The sequence below is a fragment of the Buceros rhinoceros genome, unplaced genomic scaffold (genome assembly GCF_000710305.1).
Source record: "Buceros rhinoceros silvestris isolate BGI_N320 unplaced genomic scaffold, ASM71030v1 scaffold24247, whole genome shotgun sequence".
In the NCBI taxonomy this organism is placed as follows: domain Eukaryota; kingdom Metazoa; phylum Chordata; class Aves; order Bucerotiformes; family Bucerotidae; genus Buceros; species Buceros rhinoceros.
In genome coordinates, this window is record NW_010423104.1 from 3,189 (window position 1) to 22,210 (window position 19,022).

At 41.2% G+C, this 19,022-nt stretch overlaps 1 protein-coding gene across 1 annotated transcript; it reads right to left on the minus strand.

The window, feature by feature from the left end:
• Positions 1–6,036: 6,036 nt before the first annotated feature.
• Positions 6,037–14,164, minus strand: MAP7D2 (MAP7 domain containing 2; the record flags this gene model as incomplete). Its single annotated transcript, XM_010140319.1, has 9 exons — positions 6,037–6,564; positions 7,147–7,426; positions 8,857–9,043; positions 9,770–9,848; positions 10,475–10,528; positions 11,756–11,860; positions 12,009–12,213; positions 13,562–13,688; positions 13,932–14,164. Coding segments are annotated over 8 exons (1,240 nt in total), but the record flags the coding sequence as incomplete, so codon positions are not given.
• Positions 14,165–19,022: the final 4,858 nt, after the last annotated feature.

Below are 19,022 nucleotides of genomic sequence, written 5' to 3' on the forward strand. Positions count from 1 at the left end.
TACTTGTTTGCTGCTTCTAATAATAATAATAAAAAAATACTTCTGTCATTCATTGGAACAAAATTAGCTAAACCTCCAAGTCCCCAGCAAAGAGGCATCAGCTCTTCCTCTTATTTCATAGAAAATGAGATAATGGTTTAGGTCAGCTCCTGAGGCTACTTACCAAAATAACTTCAAATCTGTTAACAACTCATCCAGACAAGGCAAGAATTTGGTCCAGAATAAAGAAAAAATCCAAACAAATTCAATAAGAACTTTCACAGCTTTCTGTGGAACTGTGGTATTTTTTTCAGTCTAGGCTCAGAGCAACAGATAAAGATTCAATTCCCTCCTTAACTGAGGAAATAAGCCCTGCATTATTTATCTTTGAAACTTAAGGAAAGCTGTAAAGTGTTTAATTAAAACCTGAAGGAATGTGAGAGGATGACTGACTGCATAACTGGGCTCAGATAGTATCACCACAGTATTCGGTAAAGAGAGCCTTCGGAGAGGCTGCGCTCTCCTGGCGTGACGATGCCCCGGTGTTTTATTTATGAGGTTATCATGACTTTCCTGTAACAACATGTGAAAATGCACTGTTGCCTCTAGGCGTACGGCCGGTGTAAACTTGGTAGGATTTTGGCAAAATACCAGTGAAAACAATCTCAGTGTGTGAATTAATACCAATGTGTTTCATAAATATGGTAATGGAATTTTAAAAGCAAAAGCTTTAAACCAGGATTATCACCCAAGAGGCCACAGCAGATGAATTTGAGGAGGAAGGCAGAGGCGTAGAGAGGCTGCTGCGTGAGAGCCAGACCCCGGAGAGGTGACAGAAGGGGAAATGGCAGTGGAACAGCAGGACGGTAAGTCTGAGGAGAGATCAGATCTGTGGGCGTGACTGACAGTAGTTTGTCTTAAGAATTTTAATAGGAAGTACTTGGTAGTAAATACGTGCAAAGTATCTTAGCATTCTTCAGCAACTGTTGGCTTCACCCTGCTGCTTCCCCTCCCTCATTCCATCAACTCATTCATTTGCTAAATCCACTGGTGGTTTTGTTTGCTACAGGACACCTTTTGCCCTAAAAACCGACACCGGCCCACGAACACCAGCATAAATGAACCTTGTGAAAACACAGCTTAGAAATACAAACGTTTCTTGCCAAAAGGAAAGAAATTTTGGCCACATCTTCACCTGGGTAAGTTTTAGCCATTTCAGACCAGAATTATACGCACTGCCTGTGCCAGCAAGGCACCATTGCTGCCCCCGAGACACTACTGCACATATTCGGCCTCCAAAAGACTCCTCGGACTTTTTGTTTCTCTGCCAGCTATGGTGTTGAGAGTCTTTGTCCAGGAACTGAGAGAACAAACTCATGCCAGGAGGCAACCACCAGAATTTGTATTCTCTTGGATTTGTGCATTTGAACTGATAAAGAGTTTAAGAAAAGAAAAAGGAGTGAAAACTGTTCCTGCTTGACGCCTCGCACCAGCAAAATGAGGAGTAATGCCATAGCATTTATTGGCATAAACTCCCGTAACTCTGCAGGGTTAAGGCGCTAACAATGACCTGTCATCAATGTTGCCATCTGCGTTTTAAAAACGAGAGAGAAGTGACTCCGAAAAGGGATGTGTGAGCGTAATGTTAACGTGGCATTACAGTATGGCCCTGACCCCACTTACCGCGCTGCTCGTGTTGAATTTGGTGAGAATGGCTGTTATTTCTAGAAAAAATGAGGAAACACTATCGGAGTAATTTCTCTGAAGGTGAACATCTCTCGCAGCCATTAATTTTTTTTCTCCAGCTATGTAATTTTATGTTCTTGGGTCCATTTCTGTACAACATCAATCACCTACAATTGCCATTGACTTCAAGTTATCCATTTGAGACACAGGAAGAAGAGATGAGTGATGCTAATGCAAAGCTTCTGCCTTGAGCTTTTCATCTAACTATTTAAAAAATTTCGAGCGAGGACTCCATAGAGCATGCAGCACATTGCTTACCATTTCCTTCTATTCAGTGAATCTTTTCGGCATCATAGCTGTTTTCTCCATGGAAGTCACTAAAGCTTGATTTCAGCAGACATACACATCTATTTTTGTGAGGCTCCCAAGCGAACATCACACACCAGTCTCCAGAGCATTTATCTTAATCCTGAAAACTGCAGGCCTCAGGTAATCACCAAACCCCTAGTTCAGAGACGTTACTACCTCCGTCTTGACTCACATATACAAGCTGGAGAACAAACAAGGCACCTTAGAAGAAAACAAGTTTCAAAAATTATTCTGGTGGTCAAGAAACCATTTACTTCCACTTCATGTAATTATTTTAAAAGCTTAAACATCCTTTCTCTTAGTGTTTCTGCCTGCAGTTTTAAGGGCTTTTACAGGTGTTGCTGCAACAGACAAGGTAAATTGGCCGAGTGAGCTGCATCACCTCCTCTTCAGCTGTAGGAGATAAGGGTAAGATAAATGATACCATAAAAAAGCAGGGCAGAGACAATTTTTGTGGCTTGCAGTGTTCTGGACTGGTATTACTGCCACTAACAGCAATAGCAGAAATGTATCTGAGTATCTTAAGTCTTCTATTATTTTTAAATGTATGCATTCTGGAAAGACTGAATTAATTTAAAACCTGTTTTTCTTACGATTACAAATAAAATCCAGATAAATTTGCATTCAGTCATAACATATGTTTTCCAGATTTTAGCACAGTGAACAAGTAGTAATATATTTGTTGGAATTTAATAGTGAAACTGAAAGCCAAGATCTCCAAGTGCCAGGAAACCGCCATTTACGTGTGTTTGCCCACGTACAGAGAGGCAGCACAGGTGAACCACCGCTCTCCACGTTGTTTCTGGAGGCAACCAACAGCTGGAACAACATTGTTCCAAAAGGAGAGCAAACGAAGAGTTTTTCCCTCTCTACCTTGTCCTTGTAAAGGGAGGGAGAGGGGAGGAGTACGGAAGTCCCAAGAGGACGCTGAAGCGGAAGGAGCAGCGTTACTCCGGCTGAGTCTTCTGTGCCACTTACGGTACCGTCTCTCTTGCGCAGGATACGGGCTGTGGCTCAGAGCAAACAACAAACAGGCCTCGGAGCAGACAGTCTTCAGCTCTTGAATATTAAACTCTTTAGATTTGATAGGGGGAAGGGGCCATTTAAAACTTTATGGGAAGGATGTCTTCTGCGAGGGTTTCCAGTCTGCACTGAAGCCCCAGAGGCATCCTCAGACCCTGGGCTTCTCTGGCCAGCTGTGACTAACGCTGACGGCCACTGCGCTACCTCGGGCACAGGGAGTTGCGGACCAGTGAAGAGCTGCAGTGCCACACTGCCAATGCCCGAAATACGAGCAGGGTGGTAGCAGGGGGGCCTGAGCTGTATATGCTGGTGAGGCTGGGACCATGGTGGAGTGGGAAGCAGGGAAAGGTGCTGCTCTCTACAGGAGGTGGCAGAAGGAAGATCCCCACCAGCTGGAGCAGCAGTCTGTACTATTTCTGTTGCTTTCTCCACACATACAGTTTGTACAGCTGCAGGAGAGCGGATAATTTTCCCCTCCTCCTACCCCTTCATCACTAGATGAAATGCAGCCATGGGGTCCAGAACCCAGCCCTGGCTGATGCCACTTTGTTTTGACATGAACTCACTGGGGAGCCAAGAGGTCTACGCAGGGCCTTTGCTGGGGTCTCTGACAAGTTTTGGGTCTCATTTCCCAGGGCAACACCACAAAGTGCTGAACCTCATCAGAGAGCTCCTGCGATGGCTCGATTACCTCACAGGCATTATATATGTCTGTACTGATAGTTAGAGTAGTTACTGAAAATAAATCTGGGAAAGGACACTAGCAGTATCCAATTCTTCCTGGTGTGTACAATCCTGTTTTGCAGATCACTTTATAAAAATAATCTGCAAAAAAAAAAATCCATTAAACCATTTGTATAAATCCATTCAAGGATCACTGCTCCCAGCTCTTTCTTGCTTCTTCTCAAATGCTTTATAACAGAAAAGCTCTACCAAGGATTTGTGTGAATCACTAGTGATCCTTCACCAGATTTTCAAGACCACTGACAAACCGAAAGTGAAGCTCATTGTGCAGACATGAATCACGGCAGCAAACACGGGTATGGTATTGGCATGAAGAAATTACATCATCAAAAGCAAAAAGCAGAAGCAATTTAACCTGTCAGCTAACAGCACTTGCTCCAGATATTCAGCCAAATTTGTAAATTTACATTTGAAAACAAAGGAAAATATGCAATACCTTTCTTCATTAATACACACCTATCATGCTTCCCTTTAATCTTGCTAAATAATTTGGTGAACAAATAACATGAATTATTCCAGAGTTAACAGGAGTAAGATGAACTTACACCATGGAAAGTATTAATCTACTTCATAATAATTAAAAAAAACCCAAAAAACTGTAGAACATTTCCCCTCAATGTTTCGCTAGAAAACTAGTAGCAGCTCCAGGCTGGGCTCTTTGTAAGCATCAATACGCGCATGTAGCTTGAAAGGAAGTTCTGTGTTTGTGTTACAGGTATCCTTACAGAACAACTCTCGCTCACTGAAAAGAGCAGCGTCTATCGGTGACGGCTTCCAAGTTTTCTTTTCCTTTTTTTTCTTTGGTCAGTAATACCCCAGAGAGCAGAAGCTGGGGCTGAAAATGGGCCTGTGCCTTGTCACTAGCACCCTGGATGCCACGGTTTGGAAGCCCTCACCTTAAGGCTCTTCTGCCGCCAGTCTGCATTTCCTCTGTGTAAGGACAGGAACTCAGAAAGCAAATTGTTATATGGCAAAGGAAGCAATGGTGAAATATTTTGAGGCTCCTGACAACCACTCCTTTATTCAGTATTACGCCCTCCTTTGGAAAACACCGCAGAACAAATTAACGTACGTGTAACTTTAAATTAATCATATTTTTCTGGGAGTGAAAAAAGCTAAGAAACAAGTTAGATTCATAAATGAAAATGTATTTCACCTTTATACATGCTATACAGGTCATGCAAATACAGCAATCTACAGGTTATACAATGACACCATAATAAAACATAACATGACATTTGTCAAACAATGTATCACAGCAAAACACACTGGTTTTGTTTGTTTATTATTTAGGAGATAGATGAAAGACTAATTTGGAAGACACAGCACCATGCTACAGCTTACTGCACAGTCAGAAGAAAGTATTTCTCTGAACACTAACATAAATAGAGCTGGACTGTGGTACGTATGATTTCTTTATACATTGCACATAACGTCATTGGTTACTTTCCCGGTGCTGGCTGTTAAGAGCACAAGAACGGGCCTACGACTGAGCTCAAGCTATGCTGTGAACTCCCTTATGTGTGGAAAAAAAAACCCAAACAAAAAAGCAAACAATCCCCCCCCAATTTTTATCTTCTGTTGTGTTAGTGTCCAAAGAGAGTTGTTTATAATTCATTCTTACAAGAAACTGGACAGAAGTGTCCTCAAAGCAGCACATGATCTAGCATGAAGTTATTGTAATTCACCAACAGAAATAAAGCTGTACGGCACATAATTCTACATCGTGATGTGAATTCTTCCCTACTGATGCTTACAGAACGTGAGGGGGCTAGCAGTGGTCCCCGTATGTGTCTCAGCCTTTGCACCTCTGCTTCAACATTCACACTTTGTTTTGCTGCTGACTAAATTCTGTTTTGTTGAGCCTACAGAAAAACAAAACACTTCTCTACATCATAGAAAGCCTGCTGGTATTAATCAAGCGTCTGCATCTCCAAAGATTAATGTTATCTCACCCCCCGACCACTCACTCCAATCTACTACAGCTATCCTCTCTCCTCTCTCTCTCGATCTCTCTCTCTCTATATAAAGGGACCACACCAGGCATTTCGCCTATTTTGTTTACAGGTGTTACACAGGTATGTTTTTAAACACATAGTTGACAGTTGCTCTGGGACTAATTAATATTAACCAAGAAGTGCCACTCGTGACTAAAAGTGTCCACCTAACCATAACAGGATAGCTCCCACACTCCACAGTCAGTAAGAAAGCTCTTTTGATTCCAGCAGTTGTGTATTTTTTAAACATTTCCACCTACAGTTTTGAATATACACCTCCATAAAAGTTGCCAATAACTCCTTATTAAAGACAAAAACAATAGGCACAAAACCAAAGTACAGTATATTATTTCATTTCAATGCACTGTGGGCCAACCTCATTACTATTTACAAGGAAAAGAAGTCTAAACGGATGTATGATAAAGCTTAAGAAATAATTATTTCAAAACAAAATGCACAGGTAAAAATCACAGTGAAGTGTTGAGATGCATTTTAAATTAAAAGAAGAAATAAGTGCTTTATTAGCAGCTAAAGCTCAAATTCTAATGTACACTTGGTCTCCCCTGAAACTCTCAAGGCTCTAGATCATTGGTTTCTACCAAAAGCAGCCAGTTATTCAACATACTTGCTGGGAAGACAAAGTTATATTCAGCTCTGATTATTTGAATCCAGTGTTCAAGGACTGCAGAAGCTTTCTCAAGTGACAAGCTTGTATTTTACTGCCAGTAGCATTGCAGGGATATATATCTTCCACGAATTGCTACCTCTGTCAATTAAAGAGAGAGAGAGGAATATCAAGTCAGCTATGTGAGTTAGATTGCCTCACTCTTGTAATTTAGAATAAAAAAATTGGCTGTGGTACAGTACTTTGAAACCATCGCTGAAGCCACTACGCTCTTCTCCTATGCAGACTTCCCTGGATAAGTGATTCTACACTGTGCTGAAAGTAATTACAGCAGCAGCAAAGAGGAAGCAGCAACAGTGACTACCAGTTTCTAGGCTGGCTCCACTTTTAACTGTCTTCTCCATGCAAATAGTCTCCAAAGACTTACAGAAAAAGTATTAATGAAGAAAAAACTCCAACTCTTCTCTCTATATTCTGAATGCATGAGGAAAATGTTTCCATTTACCAGATTCTTCTGGTTGCTATGATACACTCAGTTTGCCTGTAAGATGCTAATTCATAAAGAGCTGCAAATGTGAAATATTATGTTGACTTTAAATGCCTAGAAGACCAGCCTTCTCCCTCTCTCTGCATATGCTGTTTACAGTTTCTCTGTTTTTCTGGAAAGCTCAGAGGTAATCACAGCAATTTACCATATCTAAGGTGTTTATCACAATACTTTACCTTTATCTGTTCTGCTGAAAAGCAAGGTTGTCAACAGATAGAATTAAGTGTATTTTCCTGTCCTGGACTGTTAAATCCCTCAATCAAGTTTTTGTTACAGTCATCTAGGCTAATGGTATCGCTGGACATCTTGGAGTATGTAGCTTGGCCTGTGAAGTCCAAGAGATCTTCAAGAGCCTTGGCATTACTTGTCCCATTTTGGTCCAAAGAAACTCCAGGCATGAGTTCATTCATGGGTGAATATTCGGGGATAGAGATAAGTTCTTCTTTTGAAACCGGGCTATACAAAAGATAAACAGAAGGAAGATGCAGAATAAAAGCCATGTAACTTTTCATTAAACAATGACCAAATTAACTTCTGACTGTCCAAACCCAACTGCTTATCTGAAGGCCAGCTGCAGCAAGCCTTTACCAAGAATGTGTCCCAAGCAAAACCAAAAGACGTTACCCTGTTCAGGATGGAAGGTCATACCTAATCCATATTCCTTAAAGATTGAGGTTTGTGGTAGCTCTGTGATGTGAGCATTCATCTCTTAAGAGATGGTAGTTGGTAGTTTACTGCCAACTCGTTATTTCAGTCCCTGCACCACTCTCTTTCTTACGTGTTCATTGCATCTTGCAAATCATTGTCCTGATGCTGCAAACATTTACCTAAGGCATTCATGATTCACAACTTACATAAAAAGTTATTTCTTATGACCTTAGGATATACTTCAGACATTGAAAATCCTACAGTTTATTTTAAGAAGTGCTGGTGCCACCTGATGCTTTACCATGATTACTAAGGCTGGTGCATTTCAGTTTGAGAAGAGAAGGCAGAGGAAGGGTTCCACAAAGATTTCTGAAACCACGAAAGGGAGGAGGATAAATTGAGGGCAGAACTACTGTGCATCAAATCCTGCAACACAAAACTTAGGGGGTGCCCAATGACACTACTAAGAGACTGGGTCTACCTAGTCAGACTGTACTGTGCGGCCAGAGGAGGTCCTGGATGCAAACACAATCAGCAGGTTGAAAAAGGAGTTGGATAAGCTTATAGGCAACAGGTCCATGAGTGGATATTTCAAAACGCAAGGCAGAGTCGTGCCCTCTTAACGCCCCTAATGTAGTACTTCTGTGTGACCTTGGACTGAAGGAAGTGGTGGGTTCAGGTGTCTCCCTAACTAGTTTTTCTTGTTGATACTCTGAGACCAAACTGCGCTAGATGGACTTCTGGTCTCTCCCAATAGGGCATTTCTTACACATTTATGCAGATTTACTGGAAATTCTGAAACAGTATGGGAGGTTAAGTTGGCTTGCTCATTAAGGAAGCACCATATAAAAATTCCACGTTTAAAATGCAGAGCTAGCTTTCTCATAGCAGCCTCCAATTATCAACTTCCTCTTTCCTGCAAGTCCTTCCATTAAAATCCAACAGTATTTAATAAAGACTAAATTATTTACTGATTTCCATACATTTCTTCCAGAAGGATTTCAGAGCCCTCCTCCCCTACCAAATATGTGAGAGCGAGATGAGGTTCTGTTGGCTCTTGTCTGAAACAGCCACTCTGCATCTTGACAGGAGTGGAGTACACCACAGGACACGTCTGACCGCCCCACTGCGGGGTAGGCGAGAAGCAAAGCAGTAAAGTATGAACCAAATGAGACAGACAACTCTGGGCGTGGTCTAACACGAATTCCACAGTTTCTGTTCGTAGAGATGGTCTGTACCTCACATCCATTGACTGAACCTCATCTGCTGAATCTTCCAGGCCGTTAGACTTCCCATCAACAGCTTCCAGCTGAATAAGTCCTGGAACTGACTTTAGTCCATTAGCAACCACATCTTGGGAAGGGATTACAGAGGCAGCACTTTCTAAGCTTTTATTTTTCAGGCAGGTTGCCAATCCATTGATCTCTATAAAAGAAGGTTAGAAATTATGACAGTAGCAGGTTCTTTACCTAAAGAGGTTAAAAAAAAAAAAATCAGAAATGCTTTTAAGTTATAGATTGAGTAGGAGGGAAGGAAGACTGACCATGCAGTAGGACTCAGTTTCACCTATGACTCATCAGACTATACTGGCAATCCTCTTCCCCACTCTAAAATTGCTTTTTATGCTACATCCTTTAAATTTTAAGAAACTAGAAGAAAATGTTTTATTCCTTGTCATGTACTGAAAGTCTTAGCTTCACTTAGGGGGAGTAAACAAAATATAGATAAATGGTATATGTATATATATTTGTACTTAAGTCTTTAAATACATACGCTTTTTTGGTAAAGTCAAATTAAATTTAAGATTTAGAGCAACGCTATAAAAAGCTTCGCAAGATGATCTGTGCACAAAAATTTTCTACCTACAAAATTCAAAGGCAGCAACCAAATCTATTGGCAGATTGGAACTTCTCATTTCCAGAGCTGCCATGTCAGGTACTAAAATGGAGGAGAAACGTTCATCTGCTGCTTCTTAAGTGACAAAACAAAGCCAAGTCTCCAGTTTGTAACATTTGCACTGACACACATGTAGCTGTTCTTCTGAGATGAAAGCAAAGTACCGGTGATAACACACAGTGCTCTGCCTGAGATTACAAAACTCTGAAGAGAACTGACTGTGAAAACAGGTCAGAAAAACAAGGCAATTTTTACCTGGCTGGTTGAGAACAAGGGCCTTTGGTTGCTTTTCCACATCCAAAGCTGATGGTACCTCCAGTTTTGGCTCTTCCTTCTGTAATCGAGTAACGAGTCAACTGCAGTACAGATGGACTGTAACCTTCCGGGAACTGACTGGACTCGAAACTTGTGAGACTGCCCAGGGCCAAGGGCGGTCAAAAGTTAACAGCAAGAGAGGAATTTTTTTTCTTTTTAATTAGGCATGGGATTTCTATTATTTTTATATTTTTCCTTCAGAAAGAAAACATTCTCTGACAGTAACTGAAGAAACAGTTTCCTTAGTAGAAAACTTAGAAGTGAAAACTTGACTCTCTGTCACTCACTTCTCAGCCTTACATTCCTGGCAGGCCTCACACGGAGGGCTCAGTAGCTAATTTGCTGGCTGGTACAAAGCAGAAGATGTACCGCAGCAGCAGACGTTACAGCTCCAGCATCAGGAAGGGGCTCTTAGCACTTTGTTAGACAGTGAGGGGCGTAAGTCTGCAACAGTTGCATAAAGCTGCTTCTGCAGCAGTGGCGTAACCGTGACAAAGCAACAGTCATTCTCAGCTGGAAATGCAACTACAATTTGGGCGTAGAGCGTATCTAAGTATACCTACTAACATGGAACAACTCTGGAATTTAATTTTCACATATGGGTAATAAACCAAAATCACCCTGCAACCACACAATGTTTCATACCTTTATTTCTGGTGTTTCACTTCTCCTTGTTCTCTTCATTATTTCATCTATTCTCTAGAAATCAAAATAAAGTGGAGGATGAGAAAGCAGACAGAATATTTAAACACCAGAGACTGATAAAGGAGAAAAAAGACAAAATGAAAAACTTTTCTCTACTGTTAGGATCTCATAACTGCCTGTCTTGAAAAACGGAGAATACATAAGAGAAATAAGGAAAACAAAAGGTAGAAAACACTTGGGCGCTGGCTTTCACAGATCTCCGAGACCACGACTTTCTCAGCAGATGTAACTTAGAGACAAACATTTCAATAACAGGTGTTTGCAGTGATGAATTGCGCTCAGCTCTGGAACAAGATACTTATTTAAAACTAACAACTATAATTTTCATCTAGTTGCTTTTCCAAATAATTTCATTACAGTAGTCAAGCTGCTTCTAGTAGTTGGGAGAGTAAAATGGAATATTTGAAGTTATTCTTACTGGAAACGTTTAAGGCAATACCCTAAAATACTTCCCCCCACCCCACTTCTTTGTTCATTAAAGAGAAAAAAAAAAAGAACCCTGTCAATAAACCTCGTCTCTTTGCACTACTGTGAAAGGAAACTATTTCAGATTTAAAGACACTTTTAGTGTTCTAATCCGCAACCGCAATGTGTCTCCAGCTCAGTAGTAAACAGTCAAAAATAACATACTAGAATAATACATGTTTTTATAACCAGAGGTTCTGCCGCTCTGCAGGTGTTCACTCTCTCCTGACACAGAGCTGTAGACGAAGTTAATTTATGCCACTCCAGCCATTTCCACGTGCAATAGTGGTCAGACAGCCCTGCTGCCTCTGCGTAACGCAGAGACCAGCCAGGCGGGAGAAAACATGGTCATTAAACTCATCAACTTTCTCAGTTAATGACATCAAGCAAAGGTTTGTTAAGTAAGTTTTAAAACAAAATCACTCGTGTTCCTCAATAGTCTGCAACGTCCTGGGTTGGGCAGAGTTTGCCTTGGCATGCCGTTTCCGGTTTGTCTCAGGCATGTAGCTTTGTGGGTGGAGGCTGATTCTGTGTTTGTTCAGTACCTCGAAGAAAGTCGTTTGCCTTAGGCAATTCCACTCTGTCACAAATTTTGATGTCCACATTCCCCTGACATGACAGCAGCAAATACTGAATTAGGCATAAATGTCCATCTGCAATCCCTCCAGATTATTATTTCTGGATACTCTTGGATACTTCCCGGCTTATGTATTTAAACAAGAAATGAAATATCTGTCTTGAGATGCAAATATTTACCTTCTTCCGCTCCAGTCTTTCTTGCTCAATCTGCTGCATGATTTGTTCCCTTTCAAGACGAAGTTGTTCAGCTGCCTCACGGGCTTTGATTTCTGCTTCTTCCCTCTAATACAGTTGTATAAAATATGATAGAGCCATTATTTATTTCAGGCAGACCACTAGATATTATGAAGCGTTTATTTACAGGTATTATATAAATACATATATACATATACATGTATATAAAATTTTGCATTTGTGTTTGAGGTGGTACCTGTTTCTCAAGTTTGGCCTGCAACTCTCTTTCTTGCTTTTCCTTTAGCATTTGTTCTTCCTCAGCTCTTTTCCTGGCTTCCTCTTCTGCTTTTTTCCTAGCTGCTGCTTCTTCACGTTTTCTTTCCTCCTCCTTCTTACGAGCCTCTTCCTCTAGACGAAGTCTTTCTTCTTCTGCCTTTCTCTTCTGTTCTTCTCTTTCAAGCCTGCAAAAGATGTAACAGTATGTTTAGAAGGCTTCATCTTGTTTAGCATGCACTCAGCAGTAACTGATAACGCATGCATTAGCGCACATTTTCATGGCAAATGAAATGCCAAGATACAGCAAAGGGGTTGAGCACAGGCTCAGAATTCAGGATGCTACCAAACTTTTATTCCAATCTTATTTTCACCGCCTCAAGTATTTCACTGAAATATCTAATTTCAGAGAAGTTATAATGTCCCTTGTGAAAACAGGTGTGATCAAATCAAAGAAAATATTTTCATTCTAATTTCAATTAGAGCGTCAATAATAAAAGTAAGTTTCAATAACAAACACAAGTTTCTACAATAAAAACATTCCTTTTCCCCTGTACTTCACACCCAGAGTGCTGGTATTTATAAAGCAAGGACTTTTTCCCTTTGTTTCAGCTGAAGATAAAAAAATTGTATGAGTAGCAGCAAACTAAGTCCACAAAGCACAGTGGTACACTAGGAAAAGCGGGTCCAAGTTACACCTGCGTTGTTCTCTGGCCCACTCAGGGACATCTTGCTCCCTTGACACCACGTGCAAGGGCTGCTTTGACAAACAATCATTCTTATCCTTGGATATCAGGGATATCAGGGACATATTTCCATTGGGCCGAACTGGTAGGTGCTGGTGATCGCCCTCTCCCTGCTCCTGGCCAAGTTTTCCTTAAGAACAGATAAAGTTGAATGTAAAAAAAATGCAGAGTTGGTGTTTTACTATTATAGGCTCTTGAAGGAAGGGCGTGATTTGCTGACACTTGCAACCAGCATCCCATGTGGAGAACAACCTGAAAGCTTGCTTCCAGAAGAGAGCCAGAATTTCACTGCTTAGACACCGCAACCTCCATTATGCTCACACTCTTAAAGCCCTCAAGTGCCCACAAGAGAGTTGGTCAGGAAGATGAACTTCAGGTTAATGTATTGAACGATACAAATCTTGCCATTTAAGGCACGTAATACTACTGCAAAACTGTTTCTTCTACCAGAATTAGCTCATTTAAAACGTCCTCAAACATTTTTTTTACAATGTGAAATACTTCAGGTATCCACTGCAGAGTGCAGTACACTGCAGTATGGACCTACCTGAAGTATCTGCATGAGTAATAGTTTATTCAGGCTTTTTAAATCAAGAGGCCAAATTATTATTTTCTAACTTGACTGGTCATAAAGGCTGCAAAAGACTCTAATGAATTATCAGTCCAAGTTGAAAGAAATTAACACTTACACGTAAGCTCCCACCTTCATTCAAAAACTAGCAGTTTCAAGCATCTTCAGTGACACAAGTTAAGTTATTAGGTAACAACTTTCACAAATCAATAGAGATACCTCTCGCGTTCTTCTCTTTCCTGTCTCTCCCTTTCTTCTTGTTCTTTTTGCAGGCGGGCCTGTCGTCTTTTTTCAGCTAGAATTTTTGAAGCTTCTTCTGCATCAGTTGTTCCTGCCGTGATCTTCCCTAGAAGACAACCAAGGGTGGAAAGTTAGGCAGGGAACAAAAAGAGTGCCCAGCACTTGCAAAAGTGTTTTTCAGACATGGGTGACCCTGGTGAAAACTACACGTTTACTGGTTTCATTATGTACTTTTATACATTCTTACAAGCCTATGACTGTGCAGCTTCATGAGAAGAACAGGTCATCACTGCTTAAAAGCCTCAGGAACCCATGATATCTTACAGGATGTTCTTGCAGTAAGACTCACCGTCAATATTTTCAGTTTTTCCTGCAGAAGGCACATGTTTCTCAGAAGCCACCTGGCCTGCCTCATCAGTACGTGCTCCTGGGGACTTTTGATGACTGGCATTTTCTTTCTCCTTGTCTGCTTTCTTTTTAGGAGCTTCCTGGTTGAGATTAGAAGTGGCACGATGCTTCACAGGAGAAGCTGGATATTGTTTGGCATTTTTAGGAGACTGAGGATAAGTCTTTGCAACTGTCCTGATGAGGGAAAACAAAAATCAAGTTACACAGCTTGGAATCTAACTCCATCTTCACATTTATCATTACTCTCTGTTGTCCCCAGATACATAGGGCTATCAGCTGTTCTGCACGATACTACATAGAAACCACCTGGACGCAAGCAGTCAGAATGTGAAATGCAGGGAGCTAGCATGCAACTGGAAATGACTACAGAAAATTCTCATTTAAGAAGACCAGTAACACTGTCCCAGTTGAGAGCAAGAGATAGGAAATCATGGACTACCTAAACCAATTATTTTAGTAATGGCCATTTCGTAACGATTTTGTCAACATTACTGTACTTAACAGTCCTTCACAACGTTTAAAGCAAAGCTGTGGCTACTTTTGGTCTGCAGAAATTATGAGTTGCCGTGTCCTGCTTTCACCTGGATACCACCTTGTCAAACGTGGTCTTTTTCTAACGGTATCTGGTTTTCCGAAACAGCACTGAATACTACTATATACAAAGGTAACACTGCACACCACAAGAAGAGACAGAACCGACCAAACCATTGTACAGCCAGCTCCGCTGTTCCAGCCAGCATTTTAATCAGCACCAACACAACAGACTCAAGGCTCAAAACTCAGCCCCTGCAACCTTGTACCCGTCTACACTTGTGGTGAGGGCAATGCACAGCAGCAATGCAGCTGATGGCTCATTCGGCTGTTGCATAATTTAGGTGAAATTATAACCTTGAAGTCAGTTCTGGGAAAGCAGAACAGTAAACTTGATGTTCACTGAAAATAGATGCACGTTAAAGGGAAGAGATTACCAGCAAACATAAAGCTACGCACAAACACCATTCATTACTTAGGTAACCCCAGGAACTAGCACTAAATACTTGTAGCATTGGGAAAGGCTGGGCTGTGTGACTAAGTAGTATGGAAGTAAAGAGATTGCAATCTCAAAACAATTGTTTCTGTCAGTCCCATGACAACAAACAATCCTACGCTGAAGTGGCAAGTTGTGTGTGGATCTAACTACAGTACTGTGTGTCCAGAGACTGTGCCCAACACTTGCGTTACAGAGCAGACAATACAAATTCAACTTTTTTCACCTCCTTCCCCCTTACCCAATTCATGAACTTGGGAGAAGAAACGGTTCCGTTCCACCACATTATGCTGCGTTTGGAAGAGGTAGAGTCACCAGATTACAGGGAGCTCATTCAGAGCTGCCCAGTTTGTGGGGAGAAAAAGACTGCTGGGTATAGATTGCACCACTTATCCTTCCTCATTCCTACTGAACAGCCATCGCAGACTTCAAAAGCTCTTGGGCTGGTAGAACCGTAGCACTGAACTCAATTTGAAGTTCAGCTGAGGTATCCTCTGCTCACAGGCCCAGAGGCTCCCTCTGTCAGCTCAGGTTCTTGACTGAGCTAAGCTGTGGGTAAGCCTGTTCCCGGCCTTCTACTCTGCTGATCCTGACCTGATGTCCTGGCTTGTCCTTGGACGTGCCTCAGCAAGGCCTCGACTGACCCTGGTCACTATCACCAGACCTGCTCTAGTCTCTTCTTTTGTCTGTTGTGGGATGCGGTCCTGGGGTGAGGTCCCTGTTCTTGTCTGCCCTGCTGCCACCCGCAGCTCCTGGCTCACCCTGCCCGGCAGGGCTGCCTGCCCCTGCTGCTCCCTGACAGACAGAGGCTTTGAGAGATCTGGACAGGCAAGTCTGTTTCCAGCTCTTGTAAAAAAACAGCAATGGAAAAAGCTGACGAGATTGGTTGGTGTTGACACAGTCCAGTTTTCATATTGTCTTTATTTTTCACTTTAGGCTATAGACGGATTCCCAGCGTCCCTAAAGACGAAAGCAGAGATTTCAAGGCCCCACCTACACGTGTATATCTCCTACCTGCCACACCATTACAGTGATTTCCAACTGCATTTAATAAAAACATAGTGTGGAAATAAAAAGCAAACAACTTTTTTCTCATGCTTCTCTGCAGCACGGAAGATGTTTTCTGCTCATCAGACATGTCTTCAAATCATAGTCCCTTTCTGCTGTCTTTGGCATACATTTCCAACTTCACCACACATTCCTTGTCGTGCTTTTATTTAACTTGTTGTGACAGAAGGAGCGAAACAGTCATGTAACTAAAGGCTGAATCACTTTCAGTATTAGCACAGAAGTAATTGTTCTCTAATAAAGACACGATAATCAAATTAAAGAGGTTGGTAGAGAGTGGTCATGAGAGCTATGTATCTTGCTCCGCATAGGAATTAGAGCAGACTCCCTGTACAACTCACCTGTTGGACTAGAAATGCCCTGAATGTATTCAAGTAACACGTTTGAACTTTCAGAAATTTTTTCTTCCAGCTCTTTGGCCAGAAGAACAAAACAATTTAGCTTTGCTTCTTTCAAAGCAACTAAAAGGGAGATATATACAAAAGATTGATTACTGTGAGGATGACAACAGTGCAGTGTGAGGAATGAAAAGCTAGGAAAGGCCATCAGGAATAAGAATATTTTTCAGAAATTATACATAATTTATTGTAGAAAGTATTAAATGAACACTGTTTCCCCCTGTATTTAAAACATATTGTCAGCATAACGTCTTTAGCATTCCTTGACACAGGCAGAAATGTCACTGGAGGAAAAAAAAACACCCACAAAAAAATCCCATTCCTTCTAACAGTATTTAAATGATGCTACTTATCACCAGAAAGGACCAAACCTGATTGAGAAGACAAAAAAAAAAAAAAAGGAATTAAGGGAAAACACAGAAATAGTTGCATAGGTGTCTGCTTAATTTTTTAAAATGTTTTATTTTTGCCTTGGGGAGAAAAGGAAAGGGATGTAATGAAACCCTAGTAAGAACGTGGGAACACAGAAGTGTGTCTGACAAGGATCAGAGAATTAAGACAACAATTTGCCTAAATGCAAGCAGTGGTAGTATGTTAGTTGTCTGAAAGTTCATTCATTTCAGTCACTGCATTTTACAGGGGAATACAGAGAAGGAAGCTTTTTCACAGGACTGTACTGTGTTGATGTGGGGGCAGCAGCTTGTAAGAAGCCATTCTCACGAAGACCACTGCGTGCACTGCAAGAACCTTTACCAGGTCTGAGGGATCCACTGGTCCTTAAGTTACAGTGGCTCTTACTTAATTAGAAGAATAGCCCCTACTGCAGAAGAATGCCTCAGGATGAGCACAAGAGGGGTTCTGAGCTTCTGCTAACCAGAGAAAATAAATTACACATAGCACACGAATGAGAGGTCACATCCAGCGAGAGAGAGAGCAGCACGCTTTCTTGAAACGTCAGACAGGTATGTCACGATGGTTGGTTACAGCAGTTCGGAGGGATGGCTGTACATCAGAAATCTGCAGCCATGCCAGAGTCGCATTGTTTTTCCCTCTATCTCTACTAACTTGGCAAAAGCTCTGCTGAAACTATACCAAGGACGTGCATGTTCTCAAGCCTGCCCTCTGAGATCACAAGCTGGTCCTGGGTTCTGACATTTTTGCTCTGCTATCGTGATACTTTCTCAAAAGCAGTTTTCTTTCATTTAGTTTTGAAATTTTCTAGCCAGAAACAGATTAATTTCTCTTCTACATTTCTTAAAAGAGAACAAACTCAGCATAGGTCTATAGAATAGTTATTTTGATAGCTGCATGATTACAGATGTTTTCAAAAACTTGAATTGGTCCAGTCTGTACCTAGCTGCTAAAAAAAACCAAAACAAAAATAGTCTTGATCTAACATTCTACCCACTGTTTTTATCTTCCCAAGGCAAAAGAAAGATCAAGAGTACTAAATGTAGCACATATCAGATGAAATCTTAAATTAGGTCACTGCAGGCCATAGCGAATTCATCAGAATTCACCACATGCAGACACCCTTCTAACAGATTGGTTTGGGCTTTTTTCTAATACTCCAGATTTGTATTTCATTGGTATTCTGTAATGTGATTGCGCATGAGCATTTCTGATGCCAAAGCACGTCCCAGCGGCTGCCGTAGGATGTCACCCAAAAGAACCAGCAAAATACAGGTTCAGTTAGAGAAACTGAGCAAAGGACAGTGAAAGAGACTGGGAACTGGAAACGAACCAAGAACTACCACGCCACCAGCAGCACTGCGGTCCCTTCTCCCTTCTCGCCTACCCCTTTCTCCTTCTCACATGAGGTAATGCCTTGGCAAAGTAATTAACGCAGAGGCTTTGTCGAAGCTTTCTGGTTTTATTCACTGGCTTATACTATGGCTTATCTGGAGACACTTAAAAGTAAACCCCGTTTCCTTCATGCAGTCAGGTCCCATTGATTTCACAGGGACAATCTACCCAAAGACATGTGAAGGACACAAGCTTTATTGCTTTGCTGATCTATAAGACAGCACACATAACTATTCTCTGAGGGATACTGCAAGAATAAACCAATTAATGTATAGATCACCTGAAGATGAAGCATAAAAATTATTACCAAAAAACCCGCTATTATTGATCTTGTGAGAAAGATCTGAAGAAGAGGAGCACTCTACACAATCAGTGTCCAATAGCAACTGTAAAAATAAAAGGTAATTTCTCAATTAGCTCAGCTCTCTAATCCATTAACTTTCATCTGTCAGCTGATCCATGCTGGATTCAAAGCAATAGTTTTGGATTTCTGTGTGATGTTTCTTGATATATTTACTTTTGACAAATATATTCAAGCTTGGAATTCATTCCTTGCTTTTAATCATTGCTCAACATATTTTTATTTTTGCCCCCCTTTTCTGTTTTTTAGGTCCACAGTTGTTCACTCATTCTGTCTTGGACATTTTGTTTTGGGCTGATCTTTTTTGCTTTCTCAGTAAAATTTGCACCTTCAAACATTTTCCATAGAATCATCTGGTTGGAAGAGACCTTA